This window comes from Cyprinodon tularosa, unplaced genomic scaffold, assembly GCF_016077235.1.
Source record: "Cyprinodon tularosa strain WSP-4 unplaced genomic scaffold, ASM1607723v1 ctg920, whole genome shotgun sequence".
Taxonomy (NCBI): domain Eukaryota; kingdom Metazoa; phylum Chordata; class Actinopteri; order Cyprinodontiformes; family Cyprinodontidae; genus Cyprinodon; species Cyprinodon tularosa.
In genome coordinates, this window is record NW_024039697.1 from 160,453 (window position 1) to 177,500 (window position 17,048).

At 47.5% G+C, this 17,048-nt stretch overlaps 1 protein-coding gene across 1 annotated transcript in view; it reads left to right on the forward strand.

Annotated features, from left to right (window-relative positions):
• The first annotated feature begins 3 nt into the window (after positions 1-3).
• The window catches only part of tbce (tubulin folding cofactor E), a 25,780-nt gene continuing 8,735 nt past the window's right edge, over positions 4-17,048 (forward strand). Inside the window, exons 1-9 of the mRNA XM_038274598.1 lie at positions 4-74; positions 166-299; positions 2,139-2,223; positions 8,895-9,059; positions 13,697-13,782; positions 14,333-14,432; positions 14,505-14,607; positions 15,768-15,844; positions 15,925-16,017. Coding sequence (XP_038130526.1) covers positions 19-74; positions 166-299; positions 2,139-2,223; positions 8,895-9,059; positions 13,697-13,782; positions 14,333-14,432; positions 14,505-14,607; positions 15,768-15,844; positions 15,925-16,017 — 899 coding nt within the window. The 5' untranslated portion in view covers positions 4-18. The remainder of the gene's footprint in view (positions 75-165; positions 300-2,138; positions 2,224-8,894; positions 9,060-13,696; positions 13,783-14,332; positions 14,433-14,504; positions 14,608-15,767; positions 15,845-15,924; positions 16,018-17,048) is intronic.

Genomic DNA, 17,048 nt, shown 5'->3' on the forward strand with positions numbered 1-17,048 from the left:
GGTCAGTAGGTGGCGGTAATGCTCCTTCCAACTGCAAATGTTCATGAGAAGAAAACGCTTCGCTCACTCAGACGGTTTGTTTTGACTAGATTTTAAAATGTCGCTGCTTTAAGTGAGTGAAGGTATTTATTGACTGGTTGCCATCTTGGTCTGATGGTTCTCCAGTGATCCTCTTTTCTCCGGCAGCATCATGGCGACTGGCCGGGGTGAGCTGCCAGTGGAGCCTGTGGGTAGGAGCGTGTCCTGCGGGGGGGACCGCGCCACGGTTCGCTATGTTGGCCCAGTGGAACCGTTTGAAGGTAAGATGTTCTCAACGGTTGGTTTTACTGCACTGTAATGAGGTGGAGCCATGTTTCGGTTCAGGCTGGTTCACTGGGAGGAAGAAACAAAGCGACCAGATGCTTATTTGCCCAGAGGCGCACAACTGCAGAGGCTCTGTGGTGGAAACCCTTAAATATAAACTAATTATTTAGTATAAACCAATTAGACTGAATTCTGCTAAATGTAGGGATGCAACTAAGTCTTTTTTTGCATATTGATTCACCAGTCGATACATTTTCTATTAATCGGATAGCAAAAGCTTCCTTAAAGAAGAATTAAAGCAATTGAACTTTTCCGATTGAAGGAGTTCTGGATAGAGCAGATTGACACACCAAAAGATTTGTTTTTATCTTCATTACTTTTACAACCTTGGTATGATTCCTGCTCTAAGTGGGTCACTCTGTCAGCTAAAGGCAGGTTCTTCTCTATACTCCAGTTAATGATTAATGGATTACTAAATTAGTTGATGATTATTTCATCAATCAGATTCATGGTGAGTAGTGATGGTTAATGAAGCATCTTGAAGCCAAACTGCATTGATGCTGAGTTGATACTGTCCTACAGAATACTGACACCTGCTGGACATTTAACGCCACTACAGGCAGCTGATTGACCAAAAGTGAATGCATTTGATGACCTAGAACAATGATACCATTTAAGTTATATTGTATTATTTCATTTCTATGTTTAAATTGAAAATATATTTGATATTTTTAGATGCAGCCAATAAATAATGTAAACATATATCAAAATGGGAAAATTTAGGGGAAAATGTGAATGACACAGGTGGACTAGGATGTAAAATAATAATTTTAAAACAAGTACATTAAAAACAGGAAATAAAATAAGAGTCAATTTGAGATGAACTTTAATTCAGATAAGTTGAGTTATAACTGAGAGGAAAAGGATGACACAATGAGAATATAAAAACAGCTGAAACGTTCCTATTCCTTTTAGGCTGCTCCAAAATTCTGGATCATTTTAATGATAAACCGCAAAGATAAGATATTTTTTTTAGCAGATGCATCATGTTGACAGATATGTTAAACCCAGTGAGTCAGTCAGTTAGAAACGACTTCTGGAACGGTCACATGACTTTCTGGAAACAACACACGCACCGATGCATTGTTTAGCTCTATGGGCTCCATGCATCGGTTTAATTAATGAATAGTTTCAGTCCTAGCTAAATGCACCGGAAAGCATCATCCTAACAGTGTCCCTACGGCTGTTGGAGCAAAGCCATCTCCTGCTGACATGTTCCTGTGGGGAGCCAGAACCAGCTCCCCACAGGAACATGTCAGCCACTGACCACCCCATGTGGATATAACATATAAATCAAATTCAGTTTTACTGAGATTTTGGGGCACCAGAAGAAATCTTTTTTTCTTCTATGGTGTTTGAGGTGGTTTTTACTGCATCTTCTGATGTAGAAATGTTTTAGTGTGGTTGACAGATGTTGTCCTTCAGTTATAATCACAGTGCTGCCTATTCATGGTAGTCAGAGGGCCCAGGGCCCCTGCATGCAGCAGCCTAGTTTCTGTGGGTGAGTCCCAGGACAGCTGTGGCTACAGTGTAGCTCACCACTATCAGTGTGTGACTGAATGAATAAATGCTTTGTAAAGAGCTCTACCATTTACATAAAAATGGCCGCAGATGAACTGTAACATGTGTTGATGTTTGTTTTTTTATTATTTCCTTTATAATTTTGGCCTTTTTTAAGCTTTTTCTTGTGAACCATTTTATCTTCTGGTTACAGTTGCAGATGTAGCAGATTAGATTGGATCCAGTTAAACTCATTACCTGATCTATGTTTCTAGGTCTGTGGCTTGGGCTGGAGTGGGATAACCCGGAAAGAGGAAAACACGACGGCAGTCATAAAGGACGGCGATATTTTACCAGCCGGTATGTGGCTCTGGGACTTTAAATGCTGAATAATTGGTCTGAATGCTTAATCACCATATTGCAAAAAGTATTCACATCCATCCAGGTCAGATTGTTGGTTGGTTGGCTGGCTCAGTCAGCTCCTCTAGCTTTAAAGTCGTGGGGGAAATCATATTTAAATGTCAAATCATTCTGGCTTAAAAATGTATATAAATGTACTCTTTATCAGACTATATTGTCCCAAAAATGTGTTCATGATTTTATGGAGGCCAGTTAGTTATACGTCAGTCTGAACACCTAAATTCATATATCAACGCTCATCTGTCAATCACATATTTTCAGTCATAGCATCTTGATTCATATGTCGCAGCTAATATACACAACGGTTGAAATCAGAATCCTTTCCTTTCCCATTGAGTTGCGTCCCAGTGTTCACGGGGATGGACGTCTGTGTCTTCAGCAGGCGTAGAGCTAACAGAACTGGCAACGTTGCGAGGCAAGGGCTCAAACATGTACGGCTGGAAGCCTTCTACACCAAACCAAGCTTCTGCCGCCCTGGCGTCCTCTTCCACAACATCTTCGTCCCCGCTTTCCTCCTCTAAATAACAAATGGATGACGGAGGAGACTCATCCACGACCTCCGACACTAAACTCTCCTCCTCTTGCATGTTTCCTCTGTCCATAGCGTTCCTTGACAGCGTCGTTTCTAAGTCACCAATTTAGTGCTACTTGGTCCCAATGGAATTTCCCATTGGGAACCTGCTAGCACTAAGCAGCTAACTGGTTAGAAAGATGCTTCCGACAAACCGGCCACAACCAAACTTGCTTGCGAACCTTCCGCCACAATAATCCCACCGTTGATAAATGACCAATAACATTCATTTTATTCACTCATGTAAAGTCGGGCACCACTCGGGAGAATTCGGAAATGCAACGTTGAAACTAGGGGTGGGTATTGGCAAAGAAGTGACGATGCGATTCTATCACGATGCATCATGATACTTGAAATATTGCGATGCATTGAGATATTTTCACTGAACACTGTAGGAAAAAGATCCAGCCCTTACCAGTGGCTGACTGGCTGGGTGTGATCTGGATCGTGTCTTCAATTGATACATAAATGAAAGCAACTGAATTCATACATAGCTGTATTTACTGAAACAACTTTTGGAGGTGTTGCCATTAAACAAATACTGGACAGAAATATTACTATTACTGGCGTGGACACACTGACAAAAAGATCTTAGGATTCATCAAACTTAAAATAACAAAGTAAGGATAATCAGTGCCGTTTACACGGCCTCAGTGGTCCTTTAAACCAATAAAACGAAAACATTCTAATGTATATTTCCCCGTTTGCAAATTATGTGCATCATATCAATTTCGTTTTTACCTTCTTTGTTTTTAAAGCCAAAATGCATCCAAGCATCTGACTTGAAATGTGATGAAGCTGCGGGGCGAATTTTCATAGTGTCCTCCATGTTTTATTTCATATGACTCCTCGCAGTATCCCACGGCCGGAAATGCTTGTGACACACAAGGCAGCGGGCGTTAACACATCCGCAGCGACATCTGCTGAACTGGAAGTTGTATTCCACTTGGTTTGGCTGATGTGCGCCAACCATTAATGTATTTTATTTGTCCATTTTTTTTTTTTTTTATAATCAATTCTTGCCTTCAAGAATCAATGCAGTAGATCACAAAAATTAGAATCGTGATGCATCGTCATGACGATTATTTTGCACACCCTTAGTTGGAACAGTGGTTTCCTCACGACTCTAAGCAGCTAACCGGCAGCCTGAGACAAGCTATCAGAGAAGCTAGCATTAAGCAGCTAACAATCAGCCAGGAGCCTGAGGAGAGTTATCACGGTGGCTAGCTTTAAGCAGCTAACCTGCAGCCTGAGGCGAGCTATAAGAGAAGCTAGCCTTAAACAGCTAAAAACCAGCCAGCAGCCTAAGGCTAGCTATCAGAGAAGCTAGCAGTAAGAATAACGGGCAGCGAACAGCCTGAGGCGAGCTATCACGGACGGTAGCATTAAGCAGCTAACAAGCAGCCAGCTGCCTGAGGCAAGATGTCATGGAGGCTAGCATTAAGCAGCTAACAAGCACCCGACTGCCTGAGGCAAACTATCATGGAGGCTAGTATTCAACAGCTACCAAGCAGCCTGCAGGCTGAGGTGAGCTATTATGGAGGCTAGCATTAAGCAGCTAACAAGCACCCGACTGCCTGAGGCAAACTATCATGGAGGCTAGTATTCAACAGCTACCAAGCAGCCTGCAGGCTGAGGTGAGCTATCATGGAGGCTAGCATTGAGCAGCTACCAAGCAGCCTGCAGGCTGAGGTGAGCTATCATGGAGGCTAGCATTGAGCAGCTACCAAGCAGCCTGCAGGCTGAGGTGAGCTATCATGGAGGCTAGCATTAAGCAGCTAACAAGCAGCCGGAGGAGAGCTATCATGGGGGCTAGCATTAAGCAGCTAACAAGCAGCCGGCAGCCTGAGGAGAGCTATCATGGAGGCTAGCATTAAGCAGCTAACAAACAGCCGGCAGCCTGAGGCGGGCTATCATGGAGGCTAGCATTAAGCAGCTAACAAGCATCCGGCAGCCTGAGGCTAGCATTAAGCAGCTACCAAGCAGCCTGCAGGGTGAGGCGAGCTATCATGGAGGCTAGCATTAAGCAGCTAACAAGCAGCCGGCAGCCTGAGGAAAGCTATCATGGAGGCTAGCATTAAGCAGCTAACAAGCAGCCGGAAGCCTGAGGCGAGCTATCATGGAGGCTAGCATTAAGCAGCTAACAAGCAGCCGGCAGCCTGAGGCGAGCTATGATGGAGGCTAGCATTTTAGCAGCTAACAAGCAGCCTGAGGAGAGCTATCATGGAGGCTAGCATTAAGCACCTAACAAGCAGCCGGCAGCCTGAGGAGAGCTATCATGGAGGCTAGCATTAAGCAGCTACCAAGCAGCCGGCAGCCTGAGGCGAGCTATCATGGAGGCTAGCATTTTAGCAGCTAACAAGCAGCCGGCAGCCTGAGGCGAGCTATGATGGAGGCTAGCATTAAGCACCTAACAAGCAGCCGGCAGCCTGAGGAGAGCTATCATGGAGGCTAGCATTAAGCAGCTACCAAGCAGCCGGCAGCCTGAGGCGAGCTATCATGGAGGCTAGCATTTTAGCAGCTAACAAGCAGCCTGAGGAGAGCTATCATGGAGGCTAGCATTAAGCACCTAACAAGCAGCCGGCAGCCTGAGGAGAGCTATCATGGAGGCTAGCATTAAGCAGCTACGAAGCAGCCTGCAGGGTGAGGCGAGCTATCATGGAGGCTAGCATTAAGCAGCTAACAAGCAGCCGGAAGCCTGAGGCGAGCTATCATGGAGGCTAGCATTAAGCAGCTAACAAGCAGCCGGCAGCCTGAGGCGAGCTATGATGGAGGCTAGCATTTTAGCAGCTAACAAGCAGCCTGAGGAGAGCTATCATGGAGGCTAGCATTAAGCACCTAACAAGCAGCCGGCAGCCTGAGGAGAGCTATCATGGAGGCTAGCATTAAGCAGCTACCAAGCAGCCGGCAGCCTGAGGCGAGCTATCATGGAGGCTAGCATTAAGCAGCTAACAAGCATCCGGCAGCCTGAGGCTAGCATTAAGCAGCTACCAAGCAGCCTGCAGGGTGAGGCGAGCTATCATGGAGGCTAGCATTAAGCAGCTAACAAGCATCCGGCAGCCTGAGGCGGGCTATCATGGAGGCTAGCATTAAGCAGCTAACAAGCATCCGGCAGCCTGAGGCTAGCATTAAAGGAGAAGTTCCCTTTTTAACACTTTTAGCCCATTTTCTGTAGTGTCCAGGATGAAATCGAATGATCGACACCAAAATTTTGACAATTGGTCCTGTCTCTGCTTTTTGGCTCATGCAGAATCCCCCCCTGGCTGCTTTAGAATGGCTTCCATAGAGCATGTCCGATAATGTCCTTAAAACAACCTTAAACGTTCTTTTTTTAAAATATGCTACTCACCGGGTCGTCAGCGCTGTTCAATGATGTTCCAAAAAAAGTTTCGTAAAGAAAAAACGTTCCTGTAGTGTTTTATTTAGCATTTTGTAAATCCCATTGAGTTCTGTTGGAATAGTCAATATTCCCCTGCCACCGGAAACGGAAATGGGGCCTGTTTACACAGTTGTAGTCTTTTCGCTTCACTCTGCGTACTCCGACGTCGAGAATCAAGAATCCACCTTTCGTATTCCATTTTCAGAGTTTTTTAAAGTGTTTAACAGAGACGTTAGCACCTCGACGTCGGAGTACACAGAGTGAAGCGAAAAGACTACAACTGTGTAAACAGGCCCCATTTCCGTTTCCGGTGGCAGCGGGATATTGACTATTCCAACAGAACTCAATGGGATTTACAAAATGCTAAATAAAACACTACAGGAACGTTTCTACACGAAACTTTTTTGGAACGTCATTGAACAGCGCTGACGACCCGGTGAGTAGCATATTTTAAAAAAAGAAAGTTTAAGGTTGTTTTAAGGACATTATCGGACATGCTCTATGGAAGCCATTCTAAAGCAGCCAGGGCGTGATTCTAAATGAGCCAAAAAGCAGAGACAGGTCCAATTGTCAAAATTTTGGTGTCGATCATTCGATTTCATCCTGGACACTACAGAAAATGGGCTTAAAGTATTAAAAAGTGAACTTCTCCTTTAAGCAGCTACCAAGCAGCCTGCAGGGTGAGGCGAGCTATCATGGAGGCTAGCATTAAGCAGCTAACAAGCAGCCGGCAGCCTGAGGAGAGCTATCATGGAGGCTAGCATTAAGCAGCTAACAAGCAGCCGGCAGCCTGAGGCGAGCTATCATGGAGGCTAGCATTAAGCAGCTAACAAGCAGCCGGCAGCCTGAGGCTAGCTATGATGGAGGCTAGCATTTTAGCAGCTAACAAGCAGCCGGCAGCCTGAGGAGAGCTATCATGGAGGCTAGCATTAAGCAGCTACCAAGCAGCCGGCAGCCTGAGGAGAGCTATCATGGAGGCTAGCATTAAGCAGCTACCAAGCAGCCGGCAGCCTGAGGCGAGCTATCATTGAGGCTAGCATTAAGCAGTTAACAAGCATCCGGCAGCCTGAGGCGGGCTATCATGGAGGCTAGCATTAAGCAGCTACCAAGCAGCCGGCAGCCTGAGGCGGGCTATCATTGAGGCTAGCATTAAGCAGTTAACAAGCATCCGGCAGCCTGAGGCGGGCTATCATGGAGGCTAGCATTAAGCAGCTAACAAGCATCCGGCAGCCTGAGGCTAGCATTAAGCAGCTACCAAGCAGCCTGCAGGGTGAGGCGAGCTATCATGGAAGCTAGCATTAAGCACCTAACAAGCAGCCGGCAGCCTGAGGCGAGCTATCATGGAGGCTAGCATTAAGCAGCTAACAAGCAGCCGGCAGCCTGAGGCGAGCTATGATGGAGGCTAGCATTTTAGCAGCTAACAAGCAGCCGGCAGCCTGAGGAGAGCTATCATGGAGGCTAGCATTAAGCAGCTACCAAGCAGCCTGCAGGGTGAGGCGAGCTACCATGGAGGCTAGCATTAAGCAGCTAACAAGCATCCGGCAGCCTGAGGCGGGCTATCATGGAGTCTGGCATTAAGCAGCTAACAAGCATCCGGCAGCCTGAGGCTAGCATTAAGCAGCTACCAAGCAGCCTGCAGGGTGAGGCGAGCTATCATGGAGGCTAGCATTAAGCAGCTAACAAGCAGCCGGCAGCCTGAGGCGAGCTATGATGGAGGCTAGCATTTTAGCAGCTAACAAGCAGCCGGCAACCTGAGGAGAGCTATCATGGAGGCTAGCATTAAGCAGCTAACAAGCAACCGGCAGCCTGAGGAGAGCTATCATGGAGGCTAGCATTAAGCAGCTAACAAACAGCCGGCAGCCTGAGGCGAGCTATCATGAAGGCTAGCATTAAGCAGCTAACAAACAGCCGGCAGCCTGAGGAGAGCTATCATGGAGGCTAGCATTAAGCAGCTAACAAACAGCCGGCAGCCTGAGGCGAGCTATCATGAAGGCTAGCATTTTAGCAGCTAACAAGCAGCCGGCAGCCTGAGGAGAGCTATCATGGAGGCTAGCATTAAGCAGCTACCAAGCAGCCGGCAGCCTGAGGCGAGCTATCATGGGGGCTAGCTTATGATATAGCTGTGAGATATGGTGACTTAGGAAATATATCCCATTTCAGAACATCTAAAAGTCTTCAGCTTGTCCATCTGATTCAAAATCTCCTATTTTACTTTGTCCCTGTTATAAAGATGTTCTGTCAACAAGGGGCAGCCTTTTGAACTAGAAGCTAATCCCAGATCAGTCTAAGCGCAGTAAATGAACACGTGCTTCTTACTAACAGGTCTCTTTCAGCATCCTGGGCAGCTGTGATGCTGCTGAATTGCTCATTTACTGGCTGCATAGCAACAGATATGTTAAACCGTTATTCAGTTTAAAAGCAACATTTTGTAATTGTCTTGGGTCCCTTACAGTGATGATAAGATTCCTTTAGGCTGAATGGTCTGCTGTCTGCAGGCTCTTACAGGAGGTAAGAAAAATGGTGACTGAATGCAATGAGCTGTATAAGGCTTGGATAGGAAACTATGAAGGAACCTGTCTGGCTGATCTGTATGAATCTTCTCTGGAAGCTGCACTAAGATGACATGTGTTGTAAATTGGTGTTTGTGCCTTCTTGTTTCAGAAATCCCACAGGAGGCTCGTTTGTCCGTCCAGTGAAAGTCAGCTTTGGAGTGGACTTCTTGACTGCTGTTTCTCAGACCTATGAGTTTAACATGGAGGATGTGTTGAAGGAGGAGATCCCCATTTCCTCTAAAAAACTGGAATGGTCTGATGTTCAGGAGCGGAGGTACTGTAACTTTATCTTCACTGTGATCAGTTCACCATTTTCACAAAACTCCTGTTTAAATGAGGACCTGTTTGCCCACACCTCTGCACATTTTATTGTACGTGTCCATAGAAGTCAGTGTTCAAACTGTTGTTTGGTTTGTTTATGAACATGTTTTAATACAGAACTGGAATACAGAACAGTTGTTCTGTTTAATGCTCTAACGCTGACCCCCAGAGGTCTGCTCCGTTTCACCCACGCTCTTATGCTGACCACCAGAAGTCTGCTCCTTTACCCCCACGCTCTAACGCTGACCCCCAGAGGTCTGCTCCTTTTCCCCCACGCTCTAACGCTGACCCCCAGAGGTCTGCTCCGTTTCCCCCACGCTCTAACGCTGACCCCCAGAGGTCTGCTCCGTTTCCCCCACGCTCTAACGCTGACCCCCAGAGGTCTGCTCCTTTTCCCCCACGCTCTAACGCTGACCCCCAGAGGTCTGCTCCTTTTCCCCCACGCTGTAACGTTGACCCCCAGAGGTTTGCTCCTTTTCCCCCACGCTCTAACGTTGACCCCCAGAGGTCTGCTCCTTTTCCCCCACGCTCTAACGTTGACCCCCAGAGGTCTGCTCCTTTTCCCCCACGCTCTAACGCTGACCCCCAGAGGTCTGCTCCTTTTCCCCCACGCTGTAACGTTGACCCCCAGAGGTCTGCTCGTTTTCCCCCACGCTCTAACGCTGACCCCCAGAGGTTTGCTCCTTTTCCCCCACACTCTAACGTTGACCCCCAGAGGTCTGCTCCTTTTCCCCCACGCTCTAACGCTGACCCCCAGAGGTCTGCTCCTTTTCCCCCACGCTCTAGCGCTGACCCCCAGAGGTCTGCTCCTTTTCCCCCACGCTCTAACGCTGACCCCCAGAGGTCTGCTCCTTTTCCCCCACGCTCTAACGCTGACCCCCAGAGGTCTGCTCCTTTTCCCCCATGCTCCAAGCAGTCTTGGAGGTGGGACCCAAAACCGCTCCAAAGAGTTTTCAGCCAACAAGTCTTCAATTTTATCTGGTGCAGCACATCAACCAAACCAACAACCAAGAACAATGGCAGACATGTTTCTTATTTAGAGTTAGAACTAAATTAGAAGAAACCATTTTTAAAATGATGTGTAGAGAGGTCTGCTCCTTTTCCCCCACGCTCTAACGCTGACCCCCAGAGGTCTGCTCCATTTCCCCCACGCTCTAACGCTGACCCCCAGAGGTCTGCTCCTTTTCCCCCACGCTCTAACACTGACCCCCAGAGGTCTGCCACTTTTCCCCCACGCTCTAACGCTGACCCCCAGAGGTTTGCTCCTTTTCCCCCATGCTGTAACGCTGACCCCCAGAGGTCTGCTCCTTTTCCCCCACGCTCTAACACTGACCCCCAGAGGTCTGCTCCTTTTCCCCCATGCTGTAACGCTGACCCCCAGAGGTCTGCTCCTTTTCCCCCACGCTCTAACGTTGACCCCTAGAGGTCTGCTCCTTTTCCCCCACGCTCTAACGCTGACCCCCAGAGGTCTGCTCCTTTTCCCCCACGCTCTAACGCTGACCCCCAGAGGTCTGCTCCTTTTCCCCCCACGCTCTAGCGCTGACCCCCAGAGGTCTGCTCCTTTTCCCCCACGCTCTAACGCTGACCCCCAGAGGTCTGCTTCTTTTCCCCCACGCTCTAACACTGACCCCCAGAGGTTTGCTCCTTTTCCCCCATGCTGTAACGCTGACCCCCAGAGGTCTGCTCCTTTTCCCCCACGCTCTAACACTGACCCCCAGAGGTCTGCTCCTTTTCCCCCACGCTGTAACGTTGACCCCCAGAGGTTTGCTCCTTTTCCCCCACGCTCTAGCGTTGACCCCCAGAGGTCTGCTCCTTTTCCCCCACGCTCTAACGCTGACCCCCAGAGGTCTGCTCCTTTTCCCCCACGCTCTAACGCTGACCCCCAGAGGTCTGCTCCTTTTCCCCCACGCTCTAACGTTGACCCCAGAGGTCTGCTCCTTTTCCCCCACGCTCTAACGTTGACCCCCAGAGGTCTGCTCCTTTTCCCCCACGCTCTAACGCTGACCCCCAGAGGTCTGCTCCTTTTCCCCCACGCTCTAGCGCTGACCCCCAGAGGTCTGCTCCTTTTCCCCCACGCTCTAAAGCTGACCCCCAGAGGTCTGCTTCTTTTCCCCCACGCTCTAACGCTGACCCCCAGAGGTCTGCTTCTTTTCCCCCACGCTCTAACGCTGACCCCCAGAGGTTTGCTCCTTTTCCCCCACGCTCTAACGTTGACCCCCAGAGGTCTGCTCCTTTTCCCCCACGCTCTAACGCTGACCCCCAGAGGTCTGCTCCTTTTCCCCCACGCTCTAGCGCTGACCCCCAGAGGTCTGCTCCTTTTCCCCCACGCTCTAAAGCTGACCCCCAGAGGTCTGCTTCTTTTCCCCCACGCTCTAACGCTGACCCCCAGAGGTTTGCTCCTTTTCCCCCACGCTCTAACGTTGACCCCCAGAGGTCTGCTCCTTTTCCCCCACGCTCTAACGCTGACCCCCAGAGGTCTGCTCCTTTTCCCCCATGCTCCAAGCAGTCTTGGAGGTGGGACCCAAAACCGCTCCAAAGAGTTTTCAGCCAACAAGTCTTCAATTTTATCTGGTGCAGCACATCAACCAAACCAACAACCAAGAACAATGGCAGACATGTTTCTTATTTAGAGTTAGAACTAAATTAGAAGAAACCATTTTTAAAATGATGTGTAGAGAGGTCTGCTCCTTTTCCCCCACGCTCTAACGCTGACCCCCAGAGGTCTGCCACTTTTCCCCCACGCTCTAACGCTGACCCCCAGAGGTTTGCTCCTTTTCCCCCATGCTGTAACGCTGACCCCCAGAGGTCTGCTCCTTTTCCCCCACGCTCTAACACTGACCCCCAGAGGTCTGCTCCTTTTCCCCCACGCTCTAATGTTGACCCCTAGAGGTCTGCTCCTTTTCCCCCACGCTCTAACGCTGACCCCCAGAGGTCTGCTCCTTTTCCCCCACGCTCTAACGCTGACCCCCAGAGGTCTGCTCCTTTTCCCCCACGCTCTAGCGCTGACCCCCAGAGGTCTGCTCCTTTTCCCCCACGCTCTAACGCTGACCCCCAGAGGTCTGCTTCTTTTCCCCCACGCTCTAACGCTGACCCCCAGAGGTTTGCTCCTTTTCCCCCATGCTGTAACGCTGACCCCCAGAGGTCTGCTCCTTTTCCCCCACGCTCTAACACTGACCCCCAGAGGCCTGCTCCTTTTCCCCCACGCTGTAACGTTGACCCCCAGAGGTTTGCTCCTTTTCCCCCACGCTCTAACGTTGACCCCCAGAGGTCTGCTCCTTTTCCCCCACGCTCTAACGCTGACCCCCAGAGGTCTGCTCCTTTTCCCCCACGCTCTAACGCTGACCCCCAGAGGTCTGCTCCTTTTCCCCCACGCTCTAACGTTGACCCCAGAGGTCTGCTCCTTTTCCCCCACGCTCTAACGTTGACCCCCAGAGGTCTGCTCCTTTTCCCCCACGCTCTAACGCTGACCCCCAGAGGTCTGCTCCTTTTCCCCCCACGCTCTAGCGCTGACCCCCAGAGGTCTGCTCCTTTTCCCCCACGCTCTAAAGCTGACCCCCAGAGGTCTGCTTCTTTTCCCCCACGCTCTAACGCTGACCCCCAGAGGTCTTCTCCTTTCCCCCCACGCTCTAACGCTGACCCCCAGAGGTCTGCTCCTTTTCCCCCACGCTCTAACGTTGACCCCAGAGGTCTGCTCCTTTTCCCCCACGCTCTAACGTTGACCCCCCAGAGGTTTGCTCCTTTTCCCCCACGCTCTAACGCTGACCCCCAGAGGTCTGCTCCTTTTCCCCCACGCTCTAGCACTGACCCCCAGAGGTCTGCTCCTTTTCCCCCACGCTCTAGCACTGACCCCCAGAGGTCTGCTCCTTTTCCCCCATGCTCCAAGCAGTCTTGGAGGTGGGACCCAAAACCGCTCCAAAGAGTTTTCAGCCAACAAGTCTTCAATTTTATCTGGTGCAGCACATCAACCAAACCAACAACCAAGAACAATGGCAGACATGTTTCTTATTTAGAGTTAGAACTAAATTAGAAGAAACCATTTTTAAAATGATGTGTAGTGGCAAAATAAAAAGAAAAGATGGTTTTAAATGAACAGCTAATTAAGAAATACTTTTACCAATAAATTCATACAGCAAATATTTAAATTTAACCCAAACAAATATTGAAAACATAATATTGAAAACACTATAAATGAGATCGAATTCCCCCTTCAATTCTCCAATGGTGCAGATCTGTTTACACCTGCAGAGTGAAACAGCAGGCGAGCAGCACAATGAATTTTGATATTTTAATTCTTCAATTCATCTGTTTCTCTTTTAGGAAGAGTTAAACAAAAACTAAATATTGTAAAGTGAAATCAATTTACCTTTTTCCAACAATAAAAACAAGATGTGGCCTACAAAAGAAACCACACCGCAAACAAATCCACTGCACCCAAAACAACAAAAATAAGCCAGTCTACCAAACCAGGTGCTGTGTTTAAATGTTATTTTAGCTGATATACAGGTAACAAAGGCTCATTGTTACAAACACCATCTTCTGCTCGAGCAGCGACCCTGTTCCTCTCTACCATCTCTGGGTTTGTCATTTCAGGTTTGCAACTCTTTCGTCCGTTCTGCTGAACCACTGTGAAGTGAATGGAGCGGGGGAGGCTGGAGAAATCAGGAGAACAACACCCAGTATCCTGCACTGTGGCGGCTCACAAGGGGCTCTGTTTCTGCCTGAATAAATTGTTTGAAGATAATCTAATCTGGTTTCCTTAGACAGAAGCTTTGAATTTTGAGTCTGACAGGATGATCGGATTGAAGCAATGTGTTTTAAAGACATAAATTGATTCTGTATGAATACACTGAATGGATTTGATCTATTCTCTCTTCAAATGTCCTGAAGAATCCTGACAACAAACTCATGCAGACTATTTGACTCTTTGATTCTTCAGCTCTATATTTGTCTTCATTATGACTTTTACTCTTTATTTAATCCTTTGCTATGTTGCATCATTTCATGTTCATGTCTTCCTGTAATCTACAGATCTGTTTACATCCAGTGTTAAAGTCACACTGGATGGTAATATCAAAGGATCATATGAAAAATCCTTTTTAAAAGAGCAATGATGAAGAATGCAGTGGAGATGGTGAGGGATTATGTTCAGCTTTGACTAGCCCTGATCCAGGACCTGGTTCAGCTTTCTATTGGTGGGAGTTGACCTGCCTTAACCCCAGAGATCAGACGTGAAGTGGTTGGACCTCAGTCGGTCTCTATTGTCCAAATGGGAAGATGTGGCTGCCATTACTGAACAACTGGAGCAGCTGAGAGGACTGGAGCTCTGGTATACCCTCCTCTGACAGGCCTCATTATGCTTTTATTGGTTTTAACTGATCAGCATTTTTATTTCTGCTAGTGACAACAGACTTAGTCTGACCTCCGACCCCTGGGCTCACCAGCAGGCTTTCCGCAGCCTGAAGGTCCTGGCTCTCAACAGCTGCAGCATCACCTGGTTGGAGGTGAGGGCCTTTACATTTCCACCGCACTCTCACCTGGTTTAACATCAGACCAAGATAACAAACATTAAATCACCCTTGCATCATTGTTGGGCAAAAAGTGAGCCAACTCATCCCACCTTTCTGTAATGCAGCAGCTACCCTTAAACCCAGACTGAGTTTTATTGCCATAACTTTGGGAATACGTCGCATTTTGGGTGGTGATCGATTGATTTGATTTATTGACTTTACTGATCTCACATTGGAGAAATTTACTTGTTAAATCGGCTCAATAGTCAAAAAGAAGAAGGTACCAAGAGGAGGAAAAGGTGCATGGGTTATATACAGTATATACCAGCTCCACAGGCAGCCCCGTCCAGGAAACACACAGCCAGTCAGACCAGCTCCTTCTACTGGGTCTCAGAGAGTCCTTGTTTGGTTTGTCAAAAATATCAACAATCCGTAAAGTAGAAAATGCTCCAACTCTGTATCAGGATACAATACTAACTTGGGATGTTATCCACACTATAGATGAGGGTTGTTACTCCTATTGCTCATTGTAGATTTCTGGATTATTTCCAGAGTAAAAGAATTAGACCTCAGACAACCTAAAGTATCATCAGATTGGATTACATTCAATTAGTTTGGCCTGTGATTGTAGTTCTGGCTGTGTGTTTCCTGGGCGGGGCTGTCTTTTATAGCTTCTTTTTCTATGTCTGCTTCTGTCTCTTTGAACCCCAGTGGGCCTCAGCAGATGGCCGCTCACACTGAGCCTGGTTCTGCTGGAGGTTTCTTCCTGTTAAAGGGAGTTTTTCCTCTCCACTGTCACTACAAGCATGCTTAGTGTGAGGGATTGCTGAAGAGTCAATGAGTCGATGCAATCAACTGTTTATCCTTAGATATAAAACTTTAAATCAATCTGACTGGATGATCTGGTGAACTATAAAGTGCCTTGAGATGACATGTGTTATGAACTGGTGCTATATAAATAAACTGAATTGAATTGTGTTGATAAGGGAAGAATGTTTCAAGTTAAAAGGTGATTTTTCATGTCAATAAAAAAACCTTTACGCATTTATAATTGAAAAGTTGACCTAGATGTAGAAACCTTAGCTGGTTGTAAACAGCCTAACTGTTGGTAGAAACCTTCCTCCACATCCTCATAGACGTTTCTCTGTTGTCAGATCCTGGAATGCGCCCCCATGTGGCCTCAGTTGGAGGAGCTGTCAGTAGAAAATAACAACATAACGGAGCTGCAGCGGTGAGATTCCTGTCTTCCATTGAGTCTGTAATCTGGTTTATTGCTCCTCTGGGAAACTAACTCAGGCTTCTTCTCTGAAGGCCTGAGGGAGTCCTGCAGATGCTGAAGATACTCCGTCTGTCCTGTAATCCTTTGAAGCAGGAGACTGTGTGCAGGTTGTCCTCTCTGCCAAGGTACAGTCAGCAGCACCAATTATTTTATCACAGTTTCATGACATCATGAGGAAAGACGTGTAAAATGACTGGTCTCCTCACCAGGGAAATGCAGGAAGTAGTTAATCTGACTTCCTCCAGTAGGAATCTGTATAAATACCTGGAAGGCTCCCAGCACATGTCCAGATAACCATGGCAACAGTGCTGCCAATAAATTAAGATCAGTGTTCTTCATTACAACAGCCTTTATTAATTAAGGGCCTCCTCTGCTCTGGAAGAGGTTTTTCTGCAAAAAGCTGTGAAGGTCTCCACATACACTTCATTAAACCAGTTAGACAGTAGAAGGAGGCAGTAAACCTGAAGTAGTCTGCCCCCTGATGCCCCTCACAGCCACGCAGGTGTGAAACACGGCCTGAAACACCTTGTTTTGACTATGTAAATAATAACCAGCAGTCATAATTATCAGACGTGAATAAACAGATTTTTCCGACAACTACAGATAGACTATTTATTCCTGGGTTAGAACCAATCCCTGTAATCATCGACTCCAGGCTTAGAAGCTGGGAGTTTATTGGCGCTCCAATAAAAGAGAAAATCAATAGAAGATGCTCGGTTCACTCCAGGTAGAAACGGTTCTATCAAAGGAGGAACATGCTGGGTTTGGCTCCACCTGCAGGCGGCTTGAGGCAGATGGACATGGGGGTGTACAAAAAAATCCTTTTGGCAAAATATGATTCTTGGCTGCCTGATATAATATAGATTTTTTTATTTCTTTTTTAAAGCAAAACATTTTTACCTTAAACGGAGGAAAAATGGGCTTCCTATGCACCGCCAGTCTGGCAGATGGCGCTGTGGAGCCCTTTAGCAGTGCGGCGCAGAGCTATATCTTTAGTTCAGGCAGTCACAGCAGAAACAAACAACATGGATACCAAAATAACTGAATTAAATTTGAGAATCAGCCCGTATCTCTGACCATCTGCTTTGTTCGAGGGCAAAAACCTGCACTCCTATACACCAGTTGCTCACAGTTAACAATCAAACTGCATCACAGT